The sequence below is a fragment of the Hemicordylus capensis genome, chromosome 1 (assembly GCF_027244095.1).
Source record: "Hemicordylus capensis ecotype Gifberg chromosome 1, rHemCap1.1.pri, whole genome shotgun sequence".
Lineage (NCBI taxonomy): Eukaryota > Metazoa > Chordata > Lepidosauria > Squamata > Cordylidae > Hemicordylus > Hemicordylus capensis.
In genome coordinates, this window is record NC_069657.1 from 148,446,245 (window position 1) to 148,462,984 (window position 16,740).

General features: G+C 47.4%; 2 protein-coding genes across 10 annotated transcripts in view; one reads left to right on the forward strand and one right to left on the reverse strand.

The window, feature by feature from the left end:
* Nucleotides 1-41: 41 nt before the first annotated feature.
* Nucleotides 42-8,679, reverse strand: STK16 (serine/threonine kinase 16). Of its 7 annotated transcripts, none has more exons than XM_053294733.1 (8): nt 8,565-8,679; nt 6,742-6,854; nt 4,231-4,450; nt 3,433-3,566; nt 3,047-3,167; nt 1,183-1,278; nt 890-1,011; nt 42-806 (listed from the first exon to the last, which is right to left on the reverse strand). In XM_053294733.1, exons 2-8 carry the CDS (start codon nt 6,825-6,827, stop codon nt 668-670), a joined length of 918 nt encoding a protein of 305 aa, XP_053150708.1. In that variant the 5' UTR covers nt 6,828-6,854; nt 8,565-8,679; the 3' UTR covers nt 42-667. The 7 variants fall into 7 exon arrangements, with proteins under 7 accessions (XP_053150708.1, XP_053151060.1, XP_053150622.1 ...); XM_053295085.1 differs by having other exon boundaries at nt 3,080-3,167; nt 8,526-8,673; XM_053294647.1 differs by having other exon boundaries at nt 8,526-8,672.
* A 23-nt stretch (nt 8,680-8,702) lies between these two features.
* Nucleotides 8,703-16,740, forward strand: part of GLB1L (galactosidase beta 1 like) — a 30,888-nt gene continuing 22,850 nt past the window's right edge. For 2 of the 3 annotated variants that reach the window (XM_053293643.1, XM_053293558.1), the window contains exon 1: nt 8,703-8,866. Coding sequence is in view for 1 of the 3 variants with exons in the window: in XM_053293437.1 (XP_053149412.1) it covers nt 8,711-8,731 (21 nt within the window). In the remaining 2 variants the exon portion in view is untranslated. The remainder of the gene's footprint in view (nt 8,867-16,740) is intronic. The other variant, XM_053293437.1, reaches the window with a different exon arrangement.

The following is a 16,740-nucleotide window of genomic DNA, read 5'->3' on the forward strand; positions in this document are numbered from 1 at the left end:
CTTTCGAAGCCTGAAGATATACAGATTCAGTAGACAAGATGTTCTGCCCTGTACAGTACTTTATTCTGCACCTGTTAATCATGCAGAAGCCTAAAGTATACAAAACAAGCCAATTGTTAATGTATACAGAATACAGCTGCACTAGGCACAGAAGATAAGGAAGCTGGCTGTTGCAGAACAGGAAGTGGCCAAAAGTGGAAGGACTGGATTACCATTCTCTTTCCTCCCCTGCCTTCTCTCTCCCATGGTGACTTGCACGTTTTCAAGCAGACAGTTACTGCATTGACAAAGCTGTGTTAGGACTTTATTCAGCAGACAGGCACTAAGAGCTTGCCTGTACCAAAACGAGTAGGGCACCAGCCCCTCCTTAACAGCTCACCTGGAGTCCGTACTTGGGTATGAAAACCTGCATATCTTTTATATCACCCCACCAGTGTGAGATATTTTGGGTCCCTTGTAGCTGGAATACTAGCAAGAATGACAGAGCTCAAGGCAGGAAGTGGCCTTGTTGCATGATAATTCCGGAAGGAGGCAGGCACAGAATGGTTCCTTCTCATCCACCTTCCCCAAAACCACAAGAGGACCCTGTCAAGTCTGTTTCAAACTGCCTGAAGTCCCATATGGTCTGCAACTCTTTTATGGTCCCCATCTTCACCACAAAAGCGGCTCAGATGTGTGTGGTGTCCTGTCCAGCAGGAGCTGGTTGTATGGCTTCAAGCTGGCAGATAACATTAGCAATGTATGGACGCTCTTGGGGATTTACCACCATTGTAGAGGAGAGGAGATGTTCCAAGGCAGGTGAGTACCTGAAATATAGAGGGACTTAGCACCATATTTTCCTTGGATCAAGGGCAGTCCTAATCTTCCCCTCTACCCAGCAACACCTTACCTGGTATTCTGGGGCACAGTGAGGTGGTTCTGCACAGCCAAGGCTACACTGTCACCCTTTTGGAAGATCATATCATAAGGGCCCTCGCCAAACATCATGCAATACAGAACACAGCCTAAGGACTAAACAGAGGCAAAGTGAGTATAAGAGGCTGCAGGTTAGCCCTAGAATAGCGAGATGTCACTGGCTCAAGGACAGGATCTCCTATCCCTCAACAGTGACAAACCAGGACTGTATACCTCTTGAGTATGAGGAAAAGTGACAGTTTTCTAAATAAGAACAAATAGCTTTACCCAAATATCAGTACGTTCATCAATAACACATTCACGTTCAACAGTGAACAGCTCTGGTGCTCTGTATGAGATGGTACAGCGTTGGGCAGCCCAGTCCTGTGAGAGAAATGGTGGGAGAGGGGTAAGGGGAACAGAACTGAGCCTCAGTTGCAAGGAGGGGTAAGGCTTCACTCCCAACTTCTCTCTCTGGAATGTTCCTGCTACTCCTATTGGCTGCTAAGAGACACCACCAGGAAACACCTTTTAACATGGTGACCATAATATCAGAGGGAAGAAAGGTAGGAGAGAGCCAGCAAATCTGTATATAGGACTGTCACTTTAGAAATATTTGGGAGATGTTATCAATCAATCATCTTTATTCGGTCCATTGACCAGTAAATTGGATATGTTAAAGTTAACTATTTCCTTTTCTTCTATAAAGATAGCCTTTCTCACTGGTGGTTTGCCTTTTTCTGAAAGCATAAGAGCATTACATTTGAGGAAAGGGAGAAGTTGCTCCCTCTTAAACTTAGGGATGGGGCTGATTGTTCTTCTGCAGCCCCAAACTGGATCTGTGGTTAAAGAATGCAAGCATATATAGTTCCCTGTAGTTTAGGGAACCTGATGAAGGCTCCTTTACACCGAGTCAGATAACTGATGCTTATATTATTTACATTTGTATCTCACTCTTCCTCCATAAGTGGCACAGCGAGGAAATGCTTGACTAACAAGCAGAAGGTTGCCAGTTTGAATCGCTGCTGGTACTATATTGGGCAGCAGCAATATAGGAAGATGCTGAAAGGCATCATCTCATACTGCATGGGAGGAGACAATGGTAAACCCCTCCTGTATTCTACCAAAGAAAACCCACCGGGCTCTGTGAGCACCAGGAGTCGAAATCGACTTGACGGCACACTTTACTTTACTTCCTCCATTAAGCTCAGAATGGTGCACATGGATATCTGTTACTCCATTTTACCTCCACAATAACCCAATGAGGTACATTAGACTAAGAGAGTGTGTGACTGGCCAAAGGTCACCCAATTAGCATTTTTTGTCTGTTATGATTTAATGTGTTGTTTGTTTTTATTGTATGTTTTAATCCTCTGCTGTGAGCCACCCAGAGAACAATTTGTTATGGGGCAGCTAACAAATATTATTATTATTTACCCCCTTGCTAACTGAGCAAAGAGGCACTTTTTCAAAGTGGTGATTCTCTTTATTTAGCAGGGGGAAAGTAACTGGCCCTATCCATCCCCAGCACAGCATCCCTCCAGTGGCTGTTGCTGGTGTCTTTTTCTTTTTTAGATTGTGAGCCCTTTGGGGACAGGGAGCCATTTTATATAAGTAAACCTCTTTGGGAACTTTTATTGAAAAGTGGTATATAAATATTCTTTGTATTGTTATTATTATTATTCATGGCTGAAAGATCTGGACCCATCTTCTATACCACACTAGCAGATCTATCTTAGTATGGTCTACTTTGACTGGCAGCGTGTTTCCAAGATCTTATGCAAATGTCTTTCATACTTGACTAGTACTACCCAAGATTCTTTAACTGGAGGCCCTCAGACTTGCTACACGCAAAAGATGTGCTCTGCCACTGAGCTATGGCCCCTCCCTTTGAGAATGTCCATCTTTCAAAATAGAAGAGTGCATACCTATCACAAGTGAACCATTTTGCATGCACAAATGAGGTGACCATTTGTTAAATCCCCCCTTCTCCATCATTAAGCAGTGGGCGTGAACATGCGTGCAGGGGTAGAGAGGCAGCTCCTGACTACTGTAATTCATTAGGAAATTTCTCCTGAAGGAACTGTTCTACCACCAAGCAAATGACACAGGTTACTTATCCCGCTTCTCCTGCATCAAGCCATCCTCATACCTGAACAGCCATGGCCTCCCGTGAGCTCCGCACCTCAATCCGCGCTTGATTCATGGAGCCCAAGTCCATCAGCAATGGTTGGTCCTCATCATCCAGCAGCACATTTGTTGGTTTCAAGTCTCTGAAAAAGGAGGAGTGGAAGACCCTTGATTTGACCAGTCTTAGGCCTCCCAGAGGTCTGCTTCTGTTCTGATTCTAACCTTCCCCTCTTAACAGCAAGGTTCAGTGCCCTCCTGTGGCTCCTTACCTTAGGAAACTCTTCTTTGCAGTGCCCTCTATACTAATTTACAGCCACTCACCTTTTCCAACTCTACTCTTGCCTTTCCACACACATGGTCTGTTCCATCAATGTGAATGCTCCATGCTTTCCAGCTCCAGCTTCTCACCTGTGTGCATAACCTTTGTTATGAATGGCCTGCAAGCCCCGGCAGATACCATGAAGGATTGTGAGGATCTGCTCCTCAGGCATAAAGATGCCTTTCTCTCTTAGAACTTCAACTTCCTGCCAGAGGGTTCCTCTCTGCAAAGAGAAGTCCAGGCACCATGGGTACAAGGATCACACATATTTTCCCAAAACTAATAGGTGAGGAATTTATAAGCTATAAACTTCTTGTAAGGTGTAAGGATGATTCAATAATACACTAGGCGTATTAAGAGATGTCCATGCGAAACACCAAGCTGGACTCTGATCCTGTTAGTATCATGGTTGTTATAACAGTATCACTCATGTGCCATGTTGCCAATTACTTTCACAGTGACGTGAAAGTCTGTAAGAGCAGAAGTTGTGAATGCCTCCCCTATAGAGGCCCTTTACACAGAGGGCATCTTTGAACCAAAAAAAGTCTGAAATAATACAATATGATCTCTGGTCCTGGCAGCCTGAGACTGCTGCTGAAGATGTGTTCCATATTTTCTAGTTCTAGGGAAGCTGAACTTTATATATCTCTCCACTGGCTTCATCATGAAGGTGGCCTCATGTGTTCATTCTGAACAGGAACCAAGATGCTGTCCCAATAAGCTCAGCCTCCTAACTGGGACCACTGTCCCTGTATCTTACACCTCCCAGCTATATATGATGAATCCACAAAGCCTATATATCCCAGCATGCACTGCTGTATCCATGTCTTCCTTATACCTAGACTCAGGCTCCAAGACATGATGCTAACAGTCTCTCAGACACTCACCTTGAGGAAGGGCAACAAGAGCCAAGCTTCGTGTTTGGATCCCCTCTCAACCATGGTGTGTGCACACAGTGGGAGGATGTTGGGGTGCTCGAAGAGCAGGTGCATCTCCACCTCATGCAGGGCCTCCTGGCGATCATCCTTGTCATGGCATATGATGCGTTTCAGTGCATAGAAGCACCCATCGTGCAGCCCCTCAACTAGGTCCACATAGCTAAAGCCACTGTGTGGGGGAGGAGGTGATGTCAAAAAGAGAATGGGGCAGGTTGGCAGGGGAAGGAAGGAAGGATTCCATTGGAAACAAACAGAATCTAGACAGCAGAATCTTCTTCACTTCTCCCCACCATGCCCTTCTCAACTTTAAATGCTCAGAACTTCTCCCAGGTTACTTCCCTCCTCTTCCCCTGTCTGCACACTAAGCCCTCAGTGCCCACCATTTCTAAGCTTTCAATGTAGTGCCTTTGTAACTTTCCACTTGATATAAGTTCTCTGGTGTCACTGAAGCCTTTCCTTTGGTACAAAGGAAGAGGTAGATATAAGGGGGGGAAAGATTTAAGGTAGATTTAAGGAAAATAAAGCTACGTGACAGTTCCCCGCCAGGTCTCAGCTCAGGGAAACAGAACAAAGCATGCATGATTCACATGTTCTGAAAAGAAGACAGCCCCCTGTCCCGTTTCACAGTCCTTTATCACAGCTCTGATAAATAGTGCTTAAAAGCAAAGCAGTTTATTTATTTTACAGTTTCCTATAGCTCACTTTTAAGCTCAAGGACTCTCAGAGCTGCATATAATTTTTTTTTAACAATGATAGCAATTTTACAGTCCAATTAAAAGAAATTAAAACCAGCCATACAACAACAAATTCAGTATAAAAATACAACATAAAAGACAAAACAACTAAGTGAGCAAATAAAAAGATCTGATATTGAAAAAATATAGGTTCAGCACTGGCCATGTCTCCTGGGAAAAGAGCATTGTATAGTTGGGATGCTCCAAGAGGGAGCATCCCAGGTCACCCACCACTTCACTTCCAGAGAAGGAGCCCTCTGAAGAGGATCTTAGTACTCACACAGGTTCTTGTGGGTGAACTTCATTTAATATGCTTATAAGTAGCTGGGGGCTCAACTTCACACCCAGTGGGAATGAATATTTGGGGACAAAACACCCCAGATACTTACGTTTCTTCTTAAACATCAGGTATTTGCCACTGTCAAGTACAAGATGCTCAGCTGTAGGGGTGTACACAAAACCGGTTTGACTGGTTCAGTTTGAGTCCAAACCAGACTCAAACTGTACCGGGCATGTACGGTTTTGTGCCTGCGAACAAACATCCCGGCTTGGCTTAAATTTGAGTCAGTTCAGGGGTTCTAAATGTTTTTGGTGTTGTTTTTTAAACACAAGATTAAGCCATGCATGGCTTAATCTTTGAGACAAGCATATGCTACTGGCAGGATCAACCAGGTAGTTATGCTGCTGCTGAGCGGAGAGCAATGGCGGCCTCAGGAGGTGCTACCTCGGAGGTGGTGGGGAGCATCTCCGCCATTTCCCTCTCCCCCGATCTTCTAAGGGCTATTCCGGCCCTTTATCCGGTGGTGGTGGCCATTTTGGAGGCCGCTGCGCATGCGCCCTTGCCATTTGTGTGGCCTGGGTCATGACCTGGCCACACAAATGGCTGGGACACATGCACGTCGACCTCCAAAATGGCCACCACCACAAGATAAAGGGCCGGAACAGCCCTTAGAAGATTGAGGAGTGTGGGAAATGGCAGAAACCCACCACACATGGCCGCCGGATCCAGCAGAGAGTGTTTTCTTTTTTAAAAGATTTTTAACAAAAACTTTAGAACCCTCAAACCCAGAGAGTTCGGCTCGAAGACGAGACCTCAAGCCAGACCACTTCGATGGTGAACCAGCTCAACCTCAAGCCAGTTTGCACATCCCTACTCAGCTGGACACGCTGCTGGCTGACACTGTAGTGTTTTGAATATCTTAAGGATGACATAAAGAGGAGTGAGAAAGTCTGTTTACGACAGAAGACAAGAAGCAGCAGGTTCAAATTACTGCAAAACAGTCTTTAGTTACATAGCAGGAATTAACTTTCAAAGTGTAACCAATGACTAAGCAGTGGAATAAGATGCTCAGGACAGTTGTGGTAGAACCTTTTGTGGAGGGATTTGCTATTTGTTTACTCAGAAGTTGTATGGAGCTGACTGAGAATTGCCATTGTCTGCAAATGATGGAGTTTCAAGCAATTATTTAGTCCAACGTACTGTAGGGGCAATACTCCCTCTATGTAAAACCATCCCCAAAATATGGTCATTCAGCCATCCTTTTAAGACTGGAAGGGAAGGCTGAATGACCATATTTGGGGGATGATTTTATATAGAGGGAGTACTGCTGCTGCAGAAGCTTGGACTAAATATACCCTTCTAACTCCATCACTTGCAAACAATGGCAATTCTCAGTGTGCTAGGCAAGATGCATTAAAGCCCAACTCTCAATTGCTTTATACTCACCCCTCCCCAAGCCTGTGGATTAAAAGATAACGTTTGTTACTGATTGTGATGGTCCCTCTTGAGCAGGTGCATAGGGCGTGGCCCATGATGGTCGCTCAAACATCCTTCAGGCCCTACAGAGGATAAGAAAGCAAGGGCTTTCCATAACAGAAGCATAAAGATAGATAGGATCAATAGATAATCTAGTCTTTCTTGCTCAAAGACAGGACTGTCCACTCACCAATATGCAATTTTAAAATATATTGTCTAGGAAACAGCACAACGGGCCACCCACGGAAGGAGGATGTGTACACACACCTCCCACCCCCAGCTGAGAGTCTGTCCTTGCAGCAAGCTGTGATGGGCTGTTGTATGCCTATGAAGATGTGTCTGTGTACTCACTGCTCTGCCACTACCACCACTAGAAATAATGTCGGTAGTGGCAGAGCAGCAATTACACACACTTTCATGTGTATACAAAACTGTTGTTCGCTGCAGGGACAGGCTCTCAGCTGGGAGAGAAGGTGTGCATGTTCATTCCTCTTCCATGGGTGGTATGTTGCACTGTATCCCAGCTGCTATCCACAGTATTTGCACCAACAAAGCAAGATAGCTCAAGCAAGTGAGTCAAGCTACATATTTATTATTATTATTATTATTATTATTATTATTATTATTTATTTATTCGATTTCTATACCACCCTTCCAAAAATGGCTCAGGGTGGTTCACAGGAGAAGACAAACTCTCCATCATCCACCAACATGATGGTTAGCTGGATGCTAAGCTTGAGCAAAACACATTCACTGAGTCTTCTATATGGAAATGTGGTTATGGGGAAAGGGGGGACAGGACACAACTCCAGTCACCTGAGATTTTGCCCCAAGTTGCAGCAATCCCTGATGCCCAGGAGGAATCCCCATTATTCATCTGAGCAAGTGAAGGAGTGGGATCCCTCCTCCACCAGAACTCAGCATTAATTAAGTATGCTGCAACATGTCTGTGGTGGCACATAACTGGCATCACCAAAAACAACATAACTGAGTCATGACACCAATTGACTTGTATAAACAGACAACCTATTCATTGAAAGGGAAGGGAAGCAGAAATGTTTAAATTACTGACTGCCAGAGGTAATGCCATTTGCAATTTTTAATAATATGAAGAATATTTATATTAGGCACCAATGCCAGGCTCTCTTTAATGTCGAGCACTCCTACATAAGTCAAATGACTGTTAGCACTGGTGCTGGTGGCTTGTGTCCGAGGCCTGAATGGACCTTTCCCCTACCCCGCACCGAATTAGAAGGCAACTCAGTTCACTTTATAAACAAGCCAACACTTGACACCAGTTTCCTACTCAAGTGACCTCGAATTGATTCGTCCCCATTTAAACAGATTGCTGTGCTTTGGCAAAGGGGCAGACACAGCTTCCCACTACCGCAGAAAATACAACCATTTGTGGCAGTTCCTAAGGGAAACCTTGTTTAAAAAAGAAAAACATTCCTCCCGCTCCCATCATGATGTGTCTCAGAGAGAGAAGTCCTTCCTCTAATCACAGACATGCGAACGACTACGGTTACTCCGTAGGACAGGAAATGCACTCTGCACATGCTTAGAGGCACTCTCGCCTTTATTGCAATATGTTCCAGCGTTGAGCACCGCCATTTGATTTCGGTTCTTGTCTCCAATTAAGAGGGCGCAAAGCCCTGCTTCAGGATGCCCCGAAGCCCCGTCCGGCCCCAGGAGGCTGGAGAAACGAATAGCAGAAACCACCACGATCATGCTAATTCTAACGCCCCGCCTACCTGCGAAGCCAGACGCCGGGAACGCAACGAGCCACTCACCCAGTCTTGGCCCACCTCACGCAAGCTTCCTAGCGAGCTTCAACGCAGATAGAGCGGCTCACTGCGCCTATTTGCGTCATTAAAACGCGCCGTCGGGCCTGCAGACAGTTGCTTAGCAACCGAACAAAGTGGGGGAGGAGGCGGAAATGGAGGAAAGGACAGAGAACGTATGCACGGAGGGGAGTGGAATCATGGGCTGAAGCTTGTGTAGAATGGCTGGGAAAGCATTCTCTATTGTTGCGGTTTAGACAGTAGCCCTATTCCACGCATTATGGTCGACGCACGTACAATCTGTGTACAGTGTAGGCACGGACAGTTAGTTACACGTGTTCAAAGCATATACAGTAGTGCATTTCCTATCTGTACCCTGCTGCTGCATTGAGGGGCCCTGTACGCAGGTCCACTTTGATGTGAATGCATTCACAGTCATTCACACAAACATGTGTACTTGTTTAGAGACACCTGTGTTGATGTATGCTGTAATGTTTGAAGAGGCTTATATTTGGGCTTAGTTGTGGGGAAATCTGGTTTCATTTGTATTTACTCAGAAGTAAAGTAGCCCCCAAGTCCTGCTATGCTGCCTCATCCGTGGCAGGAGGGATGAGCAAAGTATACCGGGAGGTATACTCCCAGCAGGGTTACCCAAAGTGCGAAGGTCATTCCAGCTGCCCAGCTAAAACAAGCAGGCACAAATATTGGGCAGCAGTGATATAGGAAGGTGCTGGAGGCAGACGATCACTTCAGTGACAATGACAAAGGCATCATTTCATACTGCGCAGGAGAAGGCAGTGGTAAACCTGTATTTTACCAAGAAAACCACATGGATAGACAAAATGGAATGATTGTTGATGTAGTGCCGGATGATGGGCCTCCCAGGTTGGATGGTACTCAACATGCTACTGAGGAAGAGCTGAGGATCTCTCAGAGTACCGATGGTGTTTGTAATGCGGTTAGATGAAAGCCTTTTAGACATTTAGAGAGCCAGCGTGGTGTAGTGGTTAGAGTGCTGGACTAGGACCAGGGAGACCCGAGTTCAAATCCCCATTCAGCCATGAGACTTGCTGGGTCACTCTGGGCCAGTCACTTCTCTCTCAGCCTAACCTACTTCACAGGATTGTTCTGAAAGAGAAACTCAAGTATGTAGTACACCGCTCTGGGCTCCTTGGAGGAAGAGTGGGATATAAATGTAAATAATAATAATAATAATAATTTAGCAGCTGATGTTGCCGTGCGGGAAAAGAAAATCCGAAGCTGCAAAGACAGAATTACAATGGGAACGTGGAACGTAAGCATGAATACGGGAAAGCTCGACACAGTGAAAGATTAAATGAATCAACTACAGATTGACATCTTGGGTATCAGTGAATTAAAATGGACTGAAATGGGACACTTTCAGTCAGAAAATCATACCATTTACTACTCAGGACATGAAAACCAAAGGAGGAACTGTGTTGCTTTTATAGTCAGGAAGGATATAGCAATGTCAGTATTTGGGTACAATGCGGTCAGTGACCAACTAATATCAATTAGATTTTTTGGACAACCCTTTAACATGACAGTTCTTCAAGTCTATGCCCCAATAACTGATGCAGAAGAAGAGGAAGTTGATGAGTTTTATGCTCAAGTTAAGTCTGAAATTTACAGAACATGCAAGCAAGATGTGATGCTGGTGGTTGGAGACTGGAATGTCAACGTTGAAAAAGGTAAGGAGAAAACACAGTTGGCCTATATGGCTTAGGAAACAGAAATGAAGCAGGAGAACTACTTATTAGTTTCTGCCAAGCCTATGATCTCTTCATTGCTAACACATTCTTCAAACAACCAAAGTGGTGCCTATACACATGGACATCACCAGATGGAGTACACAGAAATCAAATTGATTATATTATTGGTGCAACAAGGTGGAAGAGCTCAGTTATAACAGCAAAGACATGGCCGGGAACCAACTGTGGAACCAATCACAAAATGCTCATGTGCAAGTTCCAAGTCAAGCTAAAGTGGAAGAACAAAGCTATCCAGCTTCCACGATATGATCTTGAGAATGTTCCCACCATTTTCAAGGAGAACATCAGGAACTGCTTTGAAGTTCTGAACCTCATTGATAGGGAACAGGAGGAACTGTGGAATCAAAGAAGTTGTTAAGGATGAATGTGAAAAGAGACTGCCAAAAAACAAGAAACCGAAGAAAGCAAAATGGATGTCAGAATAGATGGTAGAAATTGCCCAGAAGAGGAGAGAAAGTAAAGAAAGATAAAGACTTCAAGAAGGAACTGAGTAGGGAATTTCAGAAAGCTGTTAGGAGAGAAAAGGAGCAATACTACAATGACATCTGTAAAGACCTTGAGGATGGAAATAGACACGGAAAAACAAGGCAAGTTTTCCAAAAGATCTCTGAACTCAGAGGGAGGTTCCAACCTTTTGGAGTTCTTTGAGAGAGTCAACAAGTGTGTGGATAAGGGTGATCCAGTTGACATAGTATACCTGAACTTCCAAAAAGCTTTTGACAAAGTTCCTCATCAAAGACTCCTGAGAAAACTTAGCAGTCATGGGATAAGGGGACATGTACATATGTGGATTGCTAACTGGTTGAAAGACAGGAAACAGAGGGTAGGTATAAATGGAGAGTTTTCACAATGGAGGGAAGTAAGAAGTGTGGACCCCCAGGGATCTGTACTGGGACCAGTGCTTTTTAATTTATTCATAAATGATCTAGAAGTAGGGGTAAGAAGCGAGGTGGCCAAATTTGCAGATGATACCAAACTCTTTCGGGTAGAGTGATTGTGAGGAGCTCCAAAAGGATCTCTCCAAACTGGAGGAGTGGGCAGATTGTGAGGAGTTCCAAAAGGATCTCTCCAAACTGAGGGAGTGGGTGACAAAATGGTAAATGCACTTCAGTGTTGGCAAGTGTAAAGTGATGCACACTTTTTTGGGGACGAAAAACCCCAACTTCAAGTATACACTGATCGGATCTGAACTGTCAGTGACTGATCAAGAGAGGGATCTTGGGGTCGTGGTGGACAGCCCGTTGAAAGTGTCGACTCAATGTGCAGCAGCTGTGAAAAAGGCCAATTCCATGCTAGCGATCATTAGGAAAGGGATTGAAAATAAAACTGTTAATATTATAATGCCCTTATACAAAACTATGATGCAGCCACACCTGGAGTACTGCATACAGTTCTGGTCACCACATCTAAAAAAGGACATTGTAGAACTGGAAAAGGTGCAGAAGAGGGCAACCAAGATGATCAGGGGCCTAGAGCACCTTTCTTATGAGGCAAGGCTACAACACCCGGGGCTATTTAGTTTAGAAAAAAGGCGACTGCGGGGACACATGTTAGAGGTCTATAAAATCATGCTCGGAGTGGAGAAAGTGGATAGAGAGAAATTCTTCTAGTTGCTGTTATCAAGGCCATCTCTGTGGGTTATCCTCGTCAGGTGCTCCAGGGACAGGACTTAAGCTAATTAACTGAAGAAAGACCCGGGCTGAGGAGGATGACCCCGCCCAGTTCTTTAAGTCCTGTGTAGCTCCAGGCAGGCTTCCTTATCTCTCCGATTCTTCAGCGTTTCTTCCAAGCTTTCTCTCTGTTTGCATTTCTACTCCTGCCTTTTGGCCCCCATTGCCTTTCTTCTTCTCTTTCTACTACCAAAAAAAAAGGTCTTTTGCTCTCCGCTTTCTGTCCTCCCTCCTCTCCCTCCTCCTCCCCCCCCCACCTGCACGGAGCGGCCAGGAACGAGTCTTCACGTCTGCGTTCTGGCCAGCAGAGCAAAGGACACCTTCCCCAGTGGCACCAGAGCACCCGGCTCGCCGCTCCCGCCTGTGCCCTTGCCGGCTACTGGAGAGTCGTCCAGCAGGGCGCCATTGGACCTGGGCGAGACGGTGGAGTCCCTCCTTCCCCGGGTCCTTCGCAGCAGGGCTATCCCGCAGCTCCCAGTGGCCATCCCTCCGCCACCACAGCGCAGCACCTCCTCAACGAGGCCCGGCATGGAAGCGGGCACCTCCGCCCAAACCCAGGATTGTGGCCGCGCCGAGAAGAGCGCCAGAACTCCAGAGGCTCTGGAGGAGGCTCCTGCTGCCCCAGCCACACAAACCTTGGTGAACTCTGCCCAAGCGGGGGGTCCTCGTCCCTCTGGTTCATTACCACCTAATCATCCTGCCACAATGCCCCCAGAATGGCAGGCATGGATTAAGAACGCCATGGTAGACACTGTCCTACAACTGCACCCCGCCAAGCACAAAAAGCGCTCCAATAAGCGTGAACGCGACTCTTCCTTTTTGGAGGACTCCTTGGAGCCTAGCTCTCATTCACCCTCTCCCAAAAAGGCAAAAAAGAAAAGGAAGCATTCTTGCAAAAAAGCCAAGGTCCCTCCCAGTCAGGCCACCAGGGCATCTCCTCAGATCTTTCTGACCATGACTCTGGGGATCCCAACCCTTTGAGAAAGAGGCCAGTTTTTCCACTTCAGTATGCTAACCCTAGGGCCTCTGGAGTGGATTGTGATCTGGAGGAGGCCAATGCAGGGTCTGGAGAAGAGGGACAGACTCCAGCTGCCCCTGTAGATAAGGAGGGTGGTGAATGGTCTGGGGGTGAGGGGCATGAACCTGCCAGCACGTCCCAACGTGCTGTAACGGTTTGTACCTGAGGACTTCAATCTACTAATGACCAAAATCCTAACCACTATTGGTCTTCAGTCCAAAATTCAAACGGTCTCGACCCCCACCTCCAAGGGTGATATGGTCTTCCCCAAGGCGAGACCCAAAAATATGCTTCTCCCCTTACCTGAATGCTTTACAGAAAATATCAAGGAGGATTGGGCCCTGCCTGCCCTAGTGCGCAAGCCTATGGTGGCAGCAGCCCATTTTTATTCTCTCCAACAGGAACCAGCAGCCCTACTAAAGATGCCCAACACGGATGCGCCTGTGGCACAACTGGTGTCGAATTCTTTGCTCCCTCGAGATGGGGAGGTCTCCCTTAAGGACCTATCTGACAAAAAGGCCGAGCTGGCATTCAGGCGTGTGCATGACAACTCCTCATTTGCCACAAGACCCTCAGTGGCCGCATCTATGGCAGCTAGAACCAGCCTGCTATGGCTCGATGACCGTCTCAACGACACCCCTACTGACCCAGCACTCCTTAAACAGCAGCTGATTAAACTACAGAAAGCCCAGGCCTTTGTGTCGGATGCCACTCTCGACGCGATAAAATTTTCTTCCAGAGCATCTGCTACGTCAGTTGTGGAAAGGAGACACCTTTGGCTCAAGAGCTGGCAGGCCGACGTCACCTCAAAGACCAACCTGACCTCGGTCCCCTATGATGCTACCAAACTCTTCGGGGAAACTGCCCTCAAGGAAGTCCTTGTAGTATCAGCCGATAAGCGCAAGACCATGCCCTCTGCTCCTCGGAAGCAAGAAAAGCCAGCCTTTATGAAACCCTTTCAGACCTTTCTAGCCTCCCGCCCCTCCTTCAGAGGACACGACAGAGATTTCAGACCTAAGGGCCACCTGGAACTGACAACGTTTCTCTCCCAGGAACCCAGGGAACAGGCAAACTAACTCCCAAACTAAGCCTCCAAAACAACAGTTCTGACTCGGGAGGGGCGCGTCTGGGGGGCCACCTCTCCGACTTCTTCCACGCTTGGGAGCAATCCACCTCAGACAGATGGGTCCTCGACCTTATCCAGCACGGTTACAGGATAGAACTAAACGGCTCCCCACCACCACCAGATTCCTCCCAACTCCACGTTCAAATTCTACTTCCAAACACTCCAGGTTGGCTTAGGCCATCCAACACCTATTAGACATCGGAGTGGTGGAGTTGGTCCCTCGAGACCAGGTGGGGAAGGGCGTTTATTCTATTCTGTTCACCGTCCCAAAGAAGGACAGCTCCACCAGAGCGGTGCTGGACTTGAAATATGTAAACAAGTGGGTACGATACAGCAAATTCCGGGTGGAGTCCCTCAGAGCCTGTTGGAGATGAACTTCCAGTGCATTGACCTTTTGCACCAACTGTCCTAATGACCACTAGGGGCATTGGGAGTAGAGACAGTGAGTCAGGCTCTCCCTATCTGTCCCTACTCTATGACCTCTGAACTGACTCTGCAGCACTTCCTGTGCTGAGTCACAATCCTTCCTTTCCTCCTAGAGAGCAGATGGAAACATCTCTCTCTCTCCTTACCTATCCACTATGTAGTCCTTTAGATTAGAGATAGGTCTTTCCTATCTAAGTGTATTTAACCAATAAATATTTAGTGTTTAGTCATACAAGGATCTCCATGTCTTTTCTTTAAATAGCTGCAATATCCGAACCATCCTCTGCTACCTACTCTGTAACTGGAGTGTGTGCTCATTCCTTAGCGCTCTGCTGTTTTACCTATTGTGGGTAAAAATCAACAACCTCTAACAGAGCCATCATGGAGTCCCTGCTACCAGGAGACCTGCTCTCATCAGTGGACCTGAAGGAGGCCTACCTCCATATCCCAATCCACCAGGACAGCAGGCAGCTCCTCCGTTTCAAGTATGTGGGAGTGGACTATCAATACTCCGCCCTCTCATCTGCCCCGAGGGTGTTTACCAAGGTCCTGGCTCCTCTGATGGCCTTTCTCCACCTTCAGGGGATCTGAGTCTTTGCCTACATAGACGACCTGCTCCTGCAATCTCGCTCCCAAGAGTCCGCGACCTCAGACCTCTGGACCACGCTCCGCACTCTAAGACACCATGGCTTTATTATCAACATTGAGAAAAGCCAGTTAAATCCCTCCAACCAGCTTCGTCATCTGGGAGTCATAATTGACACCCACTAGGGTCGCCTTTTCCTTCCCCAGGACCGATTCCTCCTCCTAGATCGGGGAGATCTAGCAGGCCCTGGCCTCACCCATGGTTCCTCTGATGTCTCTCGCACGGATCCTAAGCCTGATGGTCGCCACCCTCGAATCTGTACCTTGGGCGTGATTCCATCTCAGAGACCTTCAGTGGCTTCTTCTGCCCTACCAGTCAGCTATCTCCCTGAAACAGCACCTCTTACTCACCCTGCCCCCTCGAGTGAGACACTTTCTCCAGTGGTGGCTTTTTCCACTGAATGTCCTCAGGAAAGTGATTCTCGGAATTTCCAAGACTCATTGTCACCACGGATGCCAGTGCCAGGGGCTGGGGGGCCCACTGCCTCCAACACTCAGTCCAGGGGAAATGGTCCCAGGCAGAGAAGAAGCACTCCATCAACTGGCTAGAACTGCGAGCCATTCCCCTGGCTCTTCTCAGTCTACACTCCACTATCCAGGGGAGAGACATCCTCATAAAGATGGACAACACGACAGCCAAGGCCCATGTGAACAAGCAGGGGGGCACCTGCTCCAAGTCCCTGCACCAGGAAGCGACCCTGTTGCTCTCATTGGCGGAGGAGCACCTTCCGTCCATCACGGCGCATCACGTAAAAGGAGACCTGAACACCCTAGCGGACTGGCTCAGTTGGGAGGACCTTCTCCAGGTGAATGGTCGCTGCATCCTCATGTTTTCGATCAATTGGCACGCAGGTGGGGGGAACCAGTGGTGGATCTCTTTGCGTCCCCCCTCAACACGAAGCTGCCAAGGTTCTTCTCATGGTTCCCATGCCCGACGGCAGAAGACACCGATGCCCTATCAGCAAACTGGCCAGCAGGCCTCCTCTACGCATTTCCACCAATTCCGCTCCTAGCCCGCGTCCTACGCCGCGCCAGGACCCTACAAGCTGAGGTGATTCTGGTGGCTCCTCACTGGCCGAGACGCCATTGGTTCACCGAACTGCTTCGTCTCAGCATCGCAGAACCCTGGCCACTCCCAGTGTCTCAGGACTTCCTCTTGCAGGGACCAGTGAACCACCTGAATCTCAGCTGGTTTCAGCTAGCTGTGTGGAGACTGAGTGGCGGATCCTAGAGAATCAGGGCCTCCCGCACAATGTCGCCTCCACTATTCTAGCATCGCGCAGGGACTTCACCAACAGAATCTATCAATGCACGTGGAGAGCCTTCCTTCGCTGGTCAGCACACCATTGCATTAGCAAGGGAAAGGCTACCATGACACATCTTCTGCAGTTCCTCCAGGAGGGCCTGGATAAGGGCCTCAAGCCCAACACCTTGAAAAGGCAGGCTGCTTCGCTCACTGGCCTAATCTCTGGACAGTCTCACTCTATGCAGCCTATTCATCCTCTGC

Coding starts and splice junctions, on each gene's coding strand:
- STK16 (XM_053294733.1), bottom strand. CDS start 6,827: ATGGGCCACGCCCTATGCACCTGCTCAAGAGGGACCATCACAATCAGT. Junction 1,279..3,046: donor GGGAGGCCATGGCTGTTCAG/GTATGAGGATGG, acceptor TTTCTCTCACAG/GACTGGGCTGCCCAACGCTG. Junction 807..889: donor ACTGTGCCCCAGAATACCAG/GTAAGGTGTTGC, acceptor TCTATATTTCAG/GTACTCACCTGCCTTGGAAC.